At 42.9% G+C, this 15684-nt stretch overlaps 1 protein-coding gene across 1 annotated transcript in view; it reads right to left on the bottom strand.

The window, feature by feature from the left end:
- LOC115127406 (dedicator of cytokinesis protein 3-like) overlaps positions 1 to 15684 on the bottom strand; it is a 311415-nt gene that overhangs the window by 92758 nt on the left and 202973 nt on the right. Inside the window, 6 exon segments of the mRNA XM_065000744.1 lie at positions 1231 to 1358; positions 2168 to 2360; positions 10715 to 10819; positions 11640 to 11810; positions 12685 to 12766; positions 13319 to 13419. Coding sequence (XP_064856816.1) covers positions 1231 to 1358; positions 2168 to 2360; positions 10715 to 10819; positions 11640 to 11810; positions 12685 to 12766; positions 13319 to 13419 — 780 coding nt within the window.

Below are 15684 nucleotides of genomic sequence, written 5' to 3'. Positions count from 1 at the left end.
TTTGGCTAAGGTGTATGTAAACCTCCGACTTCATCTGTATTTGGCTAAGGTGTATGTAAACCTCCGACTTCATCTGTATTTGGCTAAGGTGCAAGTAAACTTCCGACTTCATCTGTATTTGGCTAAGGAGTATGTAAACTTCCGACTTCATCTGTATTTGGCTAAGGTGTATGTAAACCTCCGACTTCATCTGTATTTGGCTAAGGTGCAAGTAAACTTCCGACTTCATCTGTATTTGGCTAAGGTGCAAGTAAACTTCCGACTTCATCTGTATTTGGCTAAGGTGTATGTAAACTTCCGACTTCATCTGTATTTGGCTAAGGAGTATGTAAACTTCCGACTTCATCTGTATTTGGCTAAGGTGTATGTAAACCTCCGACTTCATCTGTATTTGGCTAAGTAAACTTCCGACTTCATCTGTATTTGGCTAAGGAGTATGTAAACCTCCGACTTCATCTGTATTTGGCTAAGGTGTATGTAAACTTCCGACTTCATCTGTATTTGGCTAAGGTGTATGTAAACCTCCGACTTTAACTGTATCTTATACAGTCTCATCAACCGGTGCGTCGAACCATCTACAGACTTCCTAAATGCGAATGAACATAATCCAGAGCAAATATGGTTATGGTTTAAAATTGAGAGTCAGGATTGATTTGACACAGTTGGAATGACATGCTCATACACAAGGAGACCTGACCAATGTCTCCTAATCATCCTAGAACCTGACGCCAGGTGATGTAATTATATTTGTCCTGTTTGTACGGACTAGAGAGAGTTTACCAGAGAGCTGGTCTTGATGATGAAGAAGATAGAGACTAGAGGTAGTTTACCAGAGTGCTGGTCTTGATGATGGAGAAGATAGAGACTAGAGGTAGTTTACCAGAGAGCTGGTCTTGATGATGGAGAAGATAGAGACTAGAGATAGTTTACCAGAGAGCTGGTCTTGATGATGAAGAAGATAGAGACTAGAGATAGTTTACCAGAGTGCTGGTCTTGATGATGGAGAAGATAGAGACTAGAGATAGTTTACCAGAGAGCTGGTCTTGATGATGGAGAAGATAGAGACTAGAGATAGTTTACCAGAGAGCTGGTCTTGATGATGGAGAAGATAGAGACTAGAGATAGTTTACCAGAGAGCTGGTCTTGATGATGGAGAAGATAGAGACTAGAGGTAGTTTACCAGAGTGCTGGTCTTGATGATGGAGAAGATAGAGACTAGAGATAGTTTACCAGAGAGCTGGTCTTGATGATGGAGAAGATACTGCTGAGGATGCCAGAACAGATGAGGAGCTCTTTCTGCTGTCTCAGGTGGAGGTGGATGTGATGTAGAACTACAGGAAGCAAGATCCTACGAGACTCTGAGAGAGAGAGATACACGGAGAGAGAGAATTTACCTATAATTGACAGACACAACAGTTTTTGATAAAAAAATATTTAAAAATTACCACTTTTTTCTCCCCAATTGGTTGTTTACAGTTTTGTCCCATCAATGCAACTCCCCTACAGACTCGGGAGAGGCGAAGGTCAAGAGCCATAGGTCCTCCTGAACACGGCCCTGCCATCCGCAATGCTTCTTGACACAGTGCATGCTTAACCCGGAAGCCAGCCGCACCAATGTGTCAGAGGAAACACTGTCCAGCTGGCGACTGTAGTTTGCTTGCAGGTGCCTGGCCTGCCACAAGGAGTTGCTAGAGGGCGATGGGACAAGGAAATCCCGGTCGGCCAAACCCTCCCCTAACCCGGACCACGCTGGGCCAAACCCTCCCCTAACCCGGACAATGCTGGGCCAAACCCTCCCCTAACCCGGACGATGCTGGACCAAACCCTCCCCTAACCCGGACGATGCTGGGCCAAACCCTCCCCTAACCCGGACGATGCTGGGCCAATTGTGCGCCGCCTCATGGGTCTCCCAACACGGCCGGCTGTGACACAGCCTAGGATCGAACCAAGGTCTGTAGTGACGCCTTAGACAGCTGCGTCACTCGGGAGGCCCAACCTATACCAGAGTTAATGATACCTTCTGTATTTCATCCATTCACATCCATGTGGATCTTTTTACTTACCTATTATAAGTAAAACAACCCGAAAACTCTGAACAAAAAAACTGGTGTAATGCATCAAAATGGTCATCAGCCTGAGTGTTCAATAATGTCATCTAAATAAATACCTGGGAAGGAGAAGAGGCGGCTGTCGACGGTGCGAGCGATGGACTGCAGTTTGACCACGTCCATGGACTGTCCGATGTGTACGGTACTTGGCATACTGCCCAGCGTGCCCCGTACGAACTCTGCCACTTCCTGGACTGTAAACATCTGAAGCAGTTCGTCAAAGATAGCCGGGAACGAGTTCAATAGCGCCGCCTAGTGGTAGGGGAGAAACAGAGTGAGGCTGAGAGATGGAGGAGAGATGGGGAGAGAGTGACCAGCTCCATACTCCACACTGGACCAATGGCTCAGGGATGTGGTGTGGGTGATTTTGGGGGTGTGAGACAGACAGCCAGGCCAGTGTACCAAGGAGCAACAAACTAATTGAAATGGAAGAATAACCTATCAAAAATCAGAAATGTCCATATTGATCCTCTTGCACCTAGGTACCATGAATCAACCTATGGCCCAACAGTCCAAATGACACAAAGACAGTCCTGGAAAAGTTGTGAGGATCTCCAAGGATCTCCAGGCATCACAGAGTCATTACACAGAGTCATAACATAGAGTCATTACACAGAGTCATTACACAGAGTCATGGCTCGTGGGAAGACATGACATGATGATGCAAGATTAGGAAAAGAGTTTGTCAGGTTAAACAAAACACAGGAGGCAAACCAAATACATTTACAAGGTTTCATTCTGTTTGGATTGGTGTAATGGTTGGGAGATTGGTTGGTGAGTTGGTTGGGAGATTGGTTGGTGAGTTGTTTGAGGGGTTGATTGTAAAAGGGGTTGGTTATTTGGGAATGGGTAGGTGGATTGGTTGAGAGGAGGTAGAAGCAATGTTCCCTCTAAAGTTTCTGGGCACTGAGCAAATTTCAGGTCTGCTGAGTGCAAATTTGAACATTGTACCAGAGTGGCCTACCATAAAAAACAACGGCGAAAACGCATCCCATGACATTTTAACATGGAAATAGCTGTTCTATCACTCAGCCTACAGTAGCAGCCAATGAGTGGTGTTCAATGTAGACCTACATTCTATGAGACTTTTGAAAAAAACATGCAGGGCTTGGCATTAATCAGGTGACTAAACATGTTGTTGTTGTTTTTTTCGATGCAAGAAACCCTTTTACAAAATAAAATGCATCATTATTCCCATACCATTACTCCAGAGAATCATACAAATACCCTCTGCCTATTGGCTACTTAGCTTATCCAATCTTGTCTCAAAATACTACACTGCCCCTTTGTGGAGAGGGTAGCAAGTTTTAAGTTCCTCGGCATACACATCACAGACAAACTGAATTGGTCCACTCACACTGACAGCGTCGTGAAGAAGGCGCAGCAGCGCCTCTTCAACCTCAGGAGGCTGAAGAAATTCGGCTTGTCACCAAAAGCACTCACAAACTTCTACAGATGCACAATCGAGAGCATCCTGGCGGGCTGTATCACCGCCTGGTACGGCAACTGCTCCACCCTCAACCGTAAGGCTCTCCAGAGGGTAGTGAGGTCTGCACAACGCATCACCGGGGGCAAACTACCTGCCCTCCAGGACACCTACACCACCCGATGTTACAGGAAGGCCATAAAGATCATCAAGGACATCAACCACCCGAACCACTGCCTGTTCACCCCGCTATCATCCAGAAGGCGAGGTCAGTACAGGTGCATCAAAGCTGGGACCGAGAGACTGAAAAACAGCTTCTATCTCAAGGCCATCAGACTGTTAAACAGCAATCACTAACATTGAGTGGCTGCTGCCAACACACTGTCATTGACACTGACCCAACTCCAGCCACTTTAATAATGGGAATTGATGGGAAATGATGTAAATATATCACTAGCCACTTTAAACAATGCTACCTTATATAATGTTACTTACCCTACATTATTCATCTCATATGCATATGTATATACTGTACTCTAGATCATCGACTGCATTCTTATGTCACTAGCCACTTTAACTATGCCACTTTGTTTACTTTGTCTACATACTCATCTCATATGTATATACTGTACTCGATACCATCTACTGTATGCTGCTCTGTACCATCACTCATTCATATATCCTTATGTACATATTCCTTATCCTTATACACTGTGTATAAGACAGTAGTTTTGGAATTGTTAGTTAGATTACTTGTTGGTTATCACTGCATTGTCGGAACTAGAAGCACAAGCATTTCGCTACACTCGCATTAACATCTGCTAACCATGTGTATGTGACAAATAACATTTGATTTGATTTGATTTGATTTGATTTTAACCTCTTCAACCTATGGGGGCGCTATGTCATTATTGGATTAAAAAACGTGCCCGTTTAAGCGCAATATTTTGTCACGAAAAGATGCTCGACTATGCATATAATTGGCAGCTTTGGAAAGAAAACACTCTGACGTTTTCAAAACTGCAAAGATATTATCTGTGAGTGCCCCAGAACTGATGCTACAGGCGAAACCAAGATGAAACATCAAACAGGAAATGAGCTGAATTTTTGAAGCTCTGTTTTACTATCGTCTCCTTATATGGCTGTGAATGTGCTGTGAACGAGCTTATGCTCTCTGCCGTTCGTCCAAGATGTCTGCAGCATTGTGACGTATTTGTAGCCATATCATTGGAAGATTGGCCATAAGAGACTACATTTGCCAGGTGTCCGCCTGGTGTCCTTTGTCTAAATTGGTGCGCAAATCTCAGTAGCACTCATTTTACCATGCGATACAGAGGGAGAAGCACACTTCCAGGAACGATACATCATTGAAGAGATATGTAGAAAAACACCTTGAGGATTGATTCTAAACAACGTTTGCCATGTTTCAGTCGATATTATGGAGTTATTTTGGAAAAAGTTCGGCGTTTTTATAACTGAATTTTCATTTTTTTTTGGTAGCCAAACATGACGCAGAAAACGGACCGATTTCTCCTGCACAAATAATCTTTCAGGAAAACTTAGAGAAGCATTTGATAGTCTCCCATATATGGCATTACTAGAGAATTTAAAACCTTTTTTGTAGTAACATAGTACATGGAATCGATTTTAAGAAATTTGGCATAATTAATTTGATAAATATTATGGTGTTTCTTTTCCGAGAGAAACAAAAAAACTAAACCCTCAGGGGTTTCTGTTAGGATGGAATGTAAAATATTGCGCTGTACAACGTGACGGTCTGGAGTAGGCTACAGTATAAGAGGATTGGAGGATTCTAAATTAATATCTAAGGGGCATAACATTTCCATACCCTAATTGTAGTGTAACAATACTCATTTCGCCTATGGTAGGCCTACAGTATATCTAAACATATATTTTTTTCCAATGTCGTGACTCTCCGCCAATAATTACATTTAGAGGATTGGAGGATTCTAAATGAATATCTAAGGGGAATTTTCCGCTAGGATCTCTGAGAATATCTAAGGGGCTTTTATATAATTCTAAATGAATTAATAATAATAATCGCTTTGTTTAAAAAGTAACAATATTTTGGAGATTTCGTTTTCATTTAACCTAGAGTGAGTGAGAAAAAGGCAATTATTGAACATGGGGTGAGACATTCTCACTAATTTGTAAATAAAGCCAGTTTGTTATTTAGAATTATTTATTTCTGGAGAAACCTAACTTGATTATTTAGCAGACATCACTTGCTTATATTCAGTCAACACATATATCTTAAGAATATCATGGAACATAATTGAACATTTTAGTTTCTCCATGTTTGTCACAGCACAGTGCGAAACAGTGCTAAAATAGACATCCACAGTGGGAAGGCTATATATAATGATATTTATATATATAATGATATTTTGGAGATTATTTCCTTTTCAAGAAAATGACAGTGAGTGATTGTAATCTGAATAAAGGCCAAAATATAGGCCTCCTTATAGCCATAATGACGCTGTACAACGTGACCATGTGTGTTTGAAAGAGTATTTTCCATTAAGCAACAATTTGTTTGCCTTCGGTAGACACCTTTGTTGCAATAGTTCTGTAATTCAGTGATACTTATAGTACTTCGTTATGGATCCATAACTAAATTAACATCTACATTTTGAAAGAGTATTTGTATCATTATTTTATTAATGAAAGCATAAAGATGCCATTCTAAGTTACATTGTTTTAGTTTGAACATGTGGACTGGCACTAAGAACAGAACAGCGGGAACGTTTCCCTTGTCAGCGTTAGAGTAAAAAAAGCATAAAGATGCTGATGAAGAAATACAGTACTGTACAGTATATGCTTTTACATTTGGATAATAAAGCATTTAAAGCATTTTGAAGATATAAGCCACCTGCATTCGTTTTTTAGGCTACTGTGCAGTCTGACAAGTAAACATAGCTTACAGTACATACTGTAGTAAACCTGGGAAAGTGCCTAATTCCTTACATAAGGGAGAGCAGGCCATGTCCAGACTTTCTCGGTGACCTCAAGTACCTTCAATAATGGCTGTACTAGAGAATAAGGGCACGCGCGAGGCCTGGTTTCAATTCCTCGACGGGGAGGAAGGAGTCGGCTGTCCTTGTAAATAAAAAATTTGGTCTTAACTAATTCCATATGTGTTATTTCATAGTTGTGATGTCTTTACTATTATTCTACAATGTAGAAAATAGTAAAAAATAAATAAAGGAAAAATCCTGGAGTGAGTAGGTGTGTCCAAACGTTTGATTGGTTCTTGCTTAATTAATTTGATTAAGAAAAATGAAAAACCTTCTGGGTTTCCGTTAGGATGGAACGGAAAATATGGCGCTGTACAACGTGACGGTCGGCAGTACAGTACTGGGCTATTTAGCTAAATAATCCGGTGTCCTGTGGGAGACTGAGGTTCAATTCCCTGATGGGGAGGAAGGAGTAGGCTGTCCTTGTAAATAATAATTTGTTCTTAACTGATTTGCCTAGTAAAATTAAGGTTACACTAAGAGCATAACATTTCTACACCCTAATTGTATAATTGTAGTCTAACCAATACCCAAACGGAGATTCAGTGAAAATAAAAACCTCATTGATTTATCAAGACCAGCCCACATGCTTGTCTCAGAGCAGGGCTAAATGGGGCTGAAATAGTTGACCACAGCGGGTAAGCTGATGCTTCAAATCCTATTGCTTCTAACTTCAACAAGCTCTTTAAATAAATAAGACCTACAACCCTTTTAACAGCACATTACTCAACACTAGTGAGACTCATGTCGCCTACAGTAAACCATCAGTATATCTAATAATATGACGTGACTCTTCGCCAATAATTACATATATTGGAGGATTGGAGGATATTTCTGTAACTCAGTGATATTTATTCCCACAGTAATTCGTTATGGATCCATAACTAAATAAACATCGGCATTTTGAAAGAATATTTTTATCATTATTTTATTAATGAAAGCATAAAGATGCCATTCTAAGTTACATTGTTTTCGTATGAAACGTGCAGACTGGCACTAAGAACAGAACAGCGGGAACGTTTCCCTTGTCAGCGTCATTATTGGTGCAATGCCCCTTATATATTTAGGAGAAGATTTTGTTTTCAAATCATGTCAAATGAGCGAGAATGTCACGCCCTGACCTTATCTATGGCTGAGCTAGGTGAGTGGAGAGAGGAATGTCACGCCCTGACCTTATCTATGGCTGAGCTAGGTGAGTGGAGAGAGGAATGTCACGCCCTGACCTTATCTATGGCTGAGCTAGGTGAGTGGAGAGAGGAATGTCACGCCCTGACCTTATCTATGGCTGAGCTAGGTGAGTGGAGAGAGGAATGTCACGCCCTGACCTTATCTATGGCTGAGCTAGGTGAGTGGAGAGAGGAATGTCACGCCCTGACCTTATCTATGGCTGAGCTAGGTGAGTGGAGAGAGGAATGTCACGCCCTGACCTTATCTATGGCTGAGCTAGGTGAGTGGAGAGAGGAATGTCACGCCCTGACCTTATCTATGGCTGAGCTAGGTGAGTGGAGATAGGAATGTCACGCAATGACCTTATCTATGGCTGACCTAGGTGAGTGGAGAGAGGAATGTCACGCCCTGACCTTATCTATGGCTGAGCTAGGTGAGTGGAGAGAGGAATGTCATGCCCTGACCTAAGAGATCCTTTGTATGTCTCTATTTGGTTTGGTCAGGGTGTGATTTGGAGTGGCCTACAGTACTACAGTAGGGTCAGGGTGTGATTTGGAGTGGCCTACAGTACTACAGTAGGGTCAGGGTGTGATTTGGAGTAGCCTACAGTACTACAGTAGGGTCAGGGTGTGATTTGGAGTGGCCTACAGTACTACAGTAGGGTCAGGGTGTGATTTGGAGTGGGTATTGTGTACTACAGTACTACAGTAGAGTCAGGGTGTGATTTGGAGTGGGTATTGTGTACTACAGTAGGGTCAGGGTGTGATTTGGAGTGGGTATTGTGTACTACAGTAGGGTCAGGGTGTGATTTGGGGTGGGTATTGTGTACTACAGTAGAGTCAGGGTGTGATTTGGGTTGGGTATTGTGTACTACAGTAGGGTCAGGGTGTGATTTGGAGTGGCCTACAGTACTACAGTAAGAGCAAAATAATCATAACAAAATAAACTAACAAAAACCTCAGTATAACAACAGTTTCAGTAAGTAACACTGAAGTTGTGCACAATTATCAGTTTCTATTTAGGTTTATGTCGCACGTTCATTGTCAGTTAGAGACACAGTAGGACCCAAAAGCATAATCAGTCCTCTAACTCCCCCTTGTGGTGGTCTGGAGCAATGAAGTAGTGACGCAGGGTACCGTACAAAACCACAAATTACCTCTAAGTCCCGCTGGGTAAACTCGCAAGTTTCAAAAGGAGGAACCACTGTATACACTACCCGGTCAAAAGTTTTAGAACAGCTACTCATTCAAAGGTTTTTCTTTATTTGTACTATTTTCAATATTGTAGAATAACAGGGAAGACATCAGCACTATGAAATAACACATATGGAATTATGTAGTAACCAAAAAAGTGTTAAACATATCAAAATATATTTTATATTTGAGATTCTTCAGAGTAGCCACCCTTTGCCTTGAGGACAGCTTTGCACACTCTTGGCATTCTCTCAACCAGCTTCATGAGGTAGTCACCTAGAATGTATTGCAATTAACAGGTGTGCTTTGTTAATTTGTGGAATTTGAGCAAATCAGTTGTGTTGTGACAAGGTAGGGTTGGTAAATAGAAGATAGCCCTATTTGATAAAAGACCAAGTCCATATTATGGCAAGAACAGCTCAAATAAGCAAAGAGAAACGACGTGCTTCTCTGCGCCGACTGATATTTCTTCTGCGCACAGCTTAGAGGGCGGATGTTTGAGTATCTTGCTGTTTATAAAAGGGGTTGGTGGTTGGTTGGTAGGGAGGTTGGGAGGCTGGTTGGTAGGGAGGTTGGGAAGCTGGTTGGTAGGGAGGTTGGGAGGCTGGTTGGTAGGGAGGTTGGGAGGCTGGTTGGTTGGGAGGTTAGGAGGCTGGTTGGTTGGGAGGTTGGGAGGCTGGTTGGTAGGGAGGTTGGTTGGTAGGGAGGTTGGGAGGTTGGTTGGTAGGGAGGTTGGGAGGCTGGTTGGTTGGGAGGTTGGTTGGTTGGTAGGGAGGTTGGGAGGTTGGTTGGTAGGGAGGTTGGGAGGCTGGTTGGTAGGGAGGTTTGGAGGCTGGTTGGTAGGGAGGTTACGAGGCTGGTTGATAGGGAGGTTGGTAGGGAGGTTGGGAGGCTGGTTGGTAGGGAGGTTGGTAGGCAGGTTGGGAGGCTGGTTGGTTGGGAGGTTGGGTGGTTGGTTGGTAGGGAGGTTGGGAGGCTGGTTGGTAGGGAGGTTACGAGGCTGGTTGGTAGGGAGGTTGGGAGGCTGGTTGGTTGGGAGGTTAGGAGGCTGGTTGGTTGGGAGGTTGGGAGGCTGGTTGGTTGGGAGGTTGGTTGGTAGGGAGGTTGGGAGGCTGGTTGGTAGGGAGGTTGGGAGGTTGGTTGGTAGGGAGGTTGGGAGGCTGGTTGGTAGGGAGGTTATGAGGCTGGTTGATAGGGAGGTTGGTGGGGAGGTTGGGAGGCTGGTTGGTAGGGAGGTTGGTAGGCAGGTTGGGAGGCTGGTTGGTTGGGAGGTTGGGTGGTTGGTTGGTAGGGAGGTTGGGAGGCTGGTTGGTAGGGAGGTTGGGAGGCTGCTTGGTAGGGAGGTTGGGAGGCTGGTTGGTTGGGAGGTTAGGAGGCTGGTTGGTTGGGAGGTTGGGAGGCTGGTTGGTAGGGAGGTTGGTTGGTAGGGAGGTTGGGAGGCTGGTTGGTAGGGAGGTTGGGAGGTTGGTTGGTAGGGAGGTTGGGAGGCTGGTTGGTTGGGAGGCTGGTTGGTGGTTGGTTGGTAGGGAGGTTGGGAGACTGGTTGGTAGGGAGGTTTGGAGGCTGGTTGGTAGGGAGGTTACGAGGCTGGTTGATAGGGAGGTTGGTAGGGAGGTTGGGAGGCTGGTTGGTAGGGAGGTTGGGAGGCTGGTTGGTTGGGAGGTTGGGTGGTTGGTTGGTAGGGAGGTTGGGAGGCTGGTTGGTTGGGAGGTGCTTGATGCCAGAGTGGGCGGGCGGAACTTGGCAGAGGACCCCCATTGTACCAGGGCTACAGCTACTTACTGAGAGAGGAGAGGGGCGAGGAGCGTTGGAGCTCCAGGCCTGAGTACAGCTGATGGGGCCTGGGGGCTGTCCCTGTCCAGAGGCAGGCTGGGGGACCTGAGGAGTCTGACCGGGGGGGACAGGACAGTCAGGGGACAGAGAGGGTCCCAGAGGAAGGGGACAGGAGAAGGAGGTAACATATGCAGTACACAAAGCAGGGGCAAAGGAGGCAGATGAAGAAGATAGAGAAAATTAGACTAATTAAAGCAACTGAAATACTGTGGCAAAGGGATTCTAACTACTTTAGAAATAGAAAAAGGAATCTACTAGCTAGTGTATATTTTAAAATTAACACTCTTCAGCTGCAGAGCTGAAAAGAGAGTAAACAGTGAAGTCAGAGCTGAAAAGAGAGTAATCAGTGAAGTCACAGAGCTGAAAAGAGAGTAAACAGTGAAGTCACAGAGCTGAAAAGAGAGTAAACAGTGAAGTCACAGAGCTGAAAAGAGAGTAAACAGTGAAGTCACAGAGCTGAAAAGAGAGTAAACAGTGAAGTCACAGAGCTGAAAAGAGAGTAAACAGTGAAGTCACAGAGCTGAAAAGAGAGTAAACAGTGAAGTCACAGAGGACGTATTGATGGTATAAATGGATAATGTTGTTGAATCTCAGAATCTTCATATCGACTCTCTTCACTTCCTCGTCCTGGTGGGAGAATGAAGTCGTCACACTTCGGCACAGTTCCAGACGGGAACAAACAAACACACAATAAGCTATCTTGATCTGGGGGGGGGGGGGGGGGGGGGGGGGCTGAACATTACAATGGTTAGCATCTAAACAACATTTAGCTAAGGCTATTACTATTATCATTACTATTCTATCATTACACTGGAGGTGGGGTCAGTGTAGGTCTCCCAAACCCTGCTGTGTGTCAGAACGTTTAGACACTGACCTGTGTGAAAACGAGCGTCTCAGAGCCGCGGCTGTCCAGACTGAGGACAAAGCGGATGGACAGGAAGAGCTCCTGGATGCTGGCTCTGAACTGTTCTTCCTCCATACCACAGGTAGCACGGGAGTACAGGATGCGAGACTGGATAATGAACTTCAACAGGTACTCCAGAGCCTGGGTGGAGGAGATAAGGACATAGACGTGTAACTGGTTGGATGGAAACCTCTCGCACGTCAACCTAACCTCTTCACCACTTGACCAAGAGAACATCCTGAAGGTGCCAGGGTTAGATTTGGGCTCAGGGCAGGAAATCACAAGGAGGGAAAGAGAGACACCAGGCCACAGACATGTCAGTCTCAAAATGTCAGACTTCCAAATCTTGAAATCTGGAAATCAAGATTCTAATGAACAACGTGTAAAAAGGGGCACGACTTTCTTTATGCCGAAAATATTTCATTTTTATTACGATAAATATTAAATAGCATGTTGAGGTTTCAGTCTACTGTGATTTTTATCAGAAAAAAAAAGAAAAAAGGTGTGATACTTTTTAAATAAATGAAACAATATTCAGTCAACCATGAAAGTCTTCAGACATAACGGATTGAGGAGGGCCAGAGACATCGACATAAGGACCCATGAGACGTTGATGAAGACAGACAGACTTTCTAAGGACAGTATGGTGGTACAAACAGTCATCCATTTTTTTTTTTTAAATCATGTGGATAGAATCTATTATTATTATTTATTATTAGGAAACGTTTACATTGCATTGCAGCATTTAAAAATATAAAGCAATGAGTAAGCTTTTATTCATATTTTATTCAACTAATTTACTGAGTAGTCCTTCTCGCCCAAACACATTCCATATTGACTGTAGATTTTACACTGCACTGTACTGGTATTTCAACTGTAATGTAATGATTTTTTCCCCGGACAATTTCTTTCACCACCAGGAACAATCAAGAGCTTTTTTTTCTGGTCACATACATGGTCAAGGACATTTTTAGCACCCCCCTAACTCAAAACATATTCTCATGAGTTCTCCTACCCTCATGGCCTCCTGGATGTGGTTCTGTCTCACCACCTCTGCAGAACGGTCCATGTACCACTTCAGACAGCGGATCAACTCTCTGGAGAAAGCACGAGACAAAGACGTTTCATCAAAACCAGCAAAAGTGAGGGGGTCTTCATTTTGTACAGTGCATTCAGAAAGTATTTTTCTGTCGTTCTGTCCCTGAACAGGCAGTTAACCCACCGTTCCTAGACCAGTTAACCCACTGTTCCTAGACCAGTTAACCCCCTGTTCCTAGACCAGTTAACCCACTGTTCCTAGACCAGTTAACCCACTGTTCCTAGACCAGTTAACCCACTGTTCCTAGACCAGTTAACCCACTGTTCCTAGACCAGTTAACCCACTGTTCCTAGACCAGTTAACCCACTGTTCCTAGACCAGTTAACCCACTGTTCCTAGACCAGTTAACCCACTGTTCCTAGACCAGTTAACCCACTGTTCCTAGACCAGTTAACCCACTGTTCCTAGACCAGTTAACCCACTGTTCCTAGACCAGTTAACCCACTGTTCCTAGTCCGTCATTGAAGATAACAATTTGTTCTTAACTGACTTGCCTAGTTAAATAAAGGTAAAATAAAAAGAAATACCAGACGTTACAAAGGAAACTCACTTGTACGCCAGCGCTCCAGCAAAGTGCTTCTGGATGTAAGTGTCCATGACAGGGCAGAAGTGATAGTACTTACTGTCCCTGAGCAGATTAATGATGAACACCTGAGGAGAAGGAGAGAGAGATAGTCAGTTAGGAGTAGAGGTCGGAGTAGACTTCAATGTAAGAGCCCTGGAATTAGGGGACAAACGGTTGTCGGACTTGACGCTTCAATGACATCACAGCTATTTTATAGCAAAAAAAAAACATTATATAAAATATAACAGAATATTTTTTCCAAATGAAGAAATGTTGCCAGTGTGAAGAGATGTGCATCTCGCTTCAGGAACAGTTATTGTCATTTGACGCGTTGAAGACAATTCTTTCAGGTTTCAAAGTAAAAATCGGTCTTCTTTTCGATATACAGACGTTTGATTTAGTTTCTGTTCTTTGGAATTCTCTAAATGGATGAACAATTCCACGTGGAACCCTGCATGGTGATGAACCACATCCAGGGCATCCGTTTGGTGAGTAGGCATTAATGGTTTAATGATTCCGATGAAAACGCGCTCTTTGTCTTTACCAAACAAACATTTTAGCATATTTTCAGTGTGGAACCTGTCTATGTTTAGGGGGGGTTATAGCCTAGGCTAACCAATTCTAAATGGCACTAGCAGCTCACAAAGTAGACTAATATAAGCAGAAAAATATTCGAGATACAATTAATCAAAAATTGCAGCTAGTTGTTTTAACTTATATTTCCTTTCTTCAACCAACCAGTACAATTTGAATACGTGATAAAAATCTGTCGTCATTTTGCAAGAAATGTACAGCAGCTTGTGTATCACATCAGTTAGAGGTTTTGTCCCACTATTTGTTATTATAGGTATTTATTTATGTAGGCCTTAACGGTAGCTTGTGTGTTGCACTCAGCACAGGTGTGTAGAGGGAGTGCAAATCGAGTGAGCGAGACACGGTAGGGAAAGGGAATTTAGGGAGAAGAACGGTGTGATGCTTAGCTTGGTTTATTGTTGTTGTTGTTGTTGTTGTTGTTGTTGTGCCCTGCAAATGCAACTTGTACAAATGGAACACTGGAGCCTTAAAGAAAAACATTTACAACAACAAAAATATTCAGGGCAAGTCAAACAGCACATTCCACCAAATAGTTTAACAGTATTTAAAAAACAAACCATGTGATCTCTGGTTAAACATGTGATCTCTGGTTAAACATGTGATCTCTGGTTAAAGATGTGATCTCTGGTTAAACATGTGATCTCTGGTTAAAGATGTGATCTCTGGTTAAACATGTGATCTCTGGTTAAACATGTGATCTCTGGTTAAACATGTTAAACATGTGATCTCTGGTTAAACATGCGATCTCTGGTTAAACATGTTAAACATGTGATCTCTGGTTAAACATGTGATCTCTGGTTAAACATGTGATCTCTGGTTAAACATGTGATCTCTGGTTAAACATGTAATCTCTGGTTAAACATGTTAAACATAAAACATGTCTCTGGTTAAACATGTGATCTCTGGTTAAACATGTGATCTCTGGTTAAACATGTGATCTCTGGTTAAACATGTGATCTCTGGTTAAACATGTTAAACATGTGATCTCTGGTTAAACATGTGATCTCTGGTTAAACATGTGATCTCTGGTTAAACATGTTAAACATGTGATCTCTGGTTAAACATGTGATCTCTGGTTAAACATGTGATCTCTGGTTAAACATGTGATCTCTGGTTAAACATGTGATCTCTGGTTAAACATGTGATCTCTAGTTAAACATGTTAAACATGTGATCTCTGGTTAAACATGTGATAAACATGTGATCTCTGGTTAAACATGTGATCTCTGGTTAAACATGTTAAACATGTGATCTCTGGTTAAACATGTGATCTCTGGTTAAACATGTTAAACATGTGATCTCTGGTTAAACATGTTAAACATGTGATCTCTAGTTAAACATGTGATCTCTGGTTAAACATGTGATCTCTGGTTAAACATGTGATGTGATCTCTGGTTAAACATCTGGTTAAACATGAAACATGTGATCTCTGTGATCTCTGGTTAAACATGTTAAACATGTGATCTCTGGTTAAACATGTTAAACATGTGATCTCTGGTTAAACATGTGATCTCTAGTTAAACATGTGATCTCTGGTTAAACATGTGATCTCTAGTTAAACATGTGATCTCTGGTTAAACATGTGATCTCTGGTTAAAGATGTGATCTCTAGTTAAAGATGTGATCTCTGGATGCCCATCACCAGGTTCAGTGAGTAACTCCACTCTGGGGTCCTTTCTATAGCTTATTACCAGGCTGAGATGAAGGTACACTGGGGTAAGCCCAACATGGCACCCTATTCCCTTAAAATAGGGCACT

Source organism: Oncorhynchus nerka, linkage group LG15, assembly GCF_034236695.1.
Source record: "Oncorhynchus nerka isolate Pitt River linkage group LG15, Oner_Uvic_2.0, whole genome shotgun sequence".
Taxonomy (NCBI): domain Eukaryota; kingdom Metazoa; phylum Chordata; class Actinopteri; order Salmoniformes; family Salmonidae; genus Oncorhynchus; species Oncorhynchus nerka.
The sequence above is the reverse complement of the archived record's forward strand: the minus strand, read 5'-3'. Positions and strand labels throughout refer to the sequence as shown.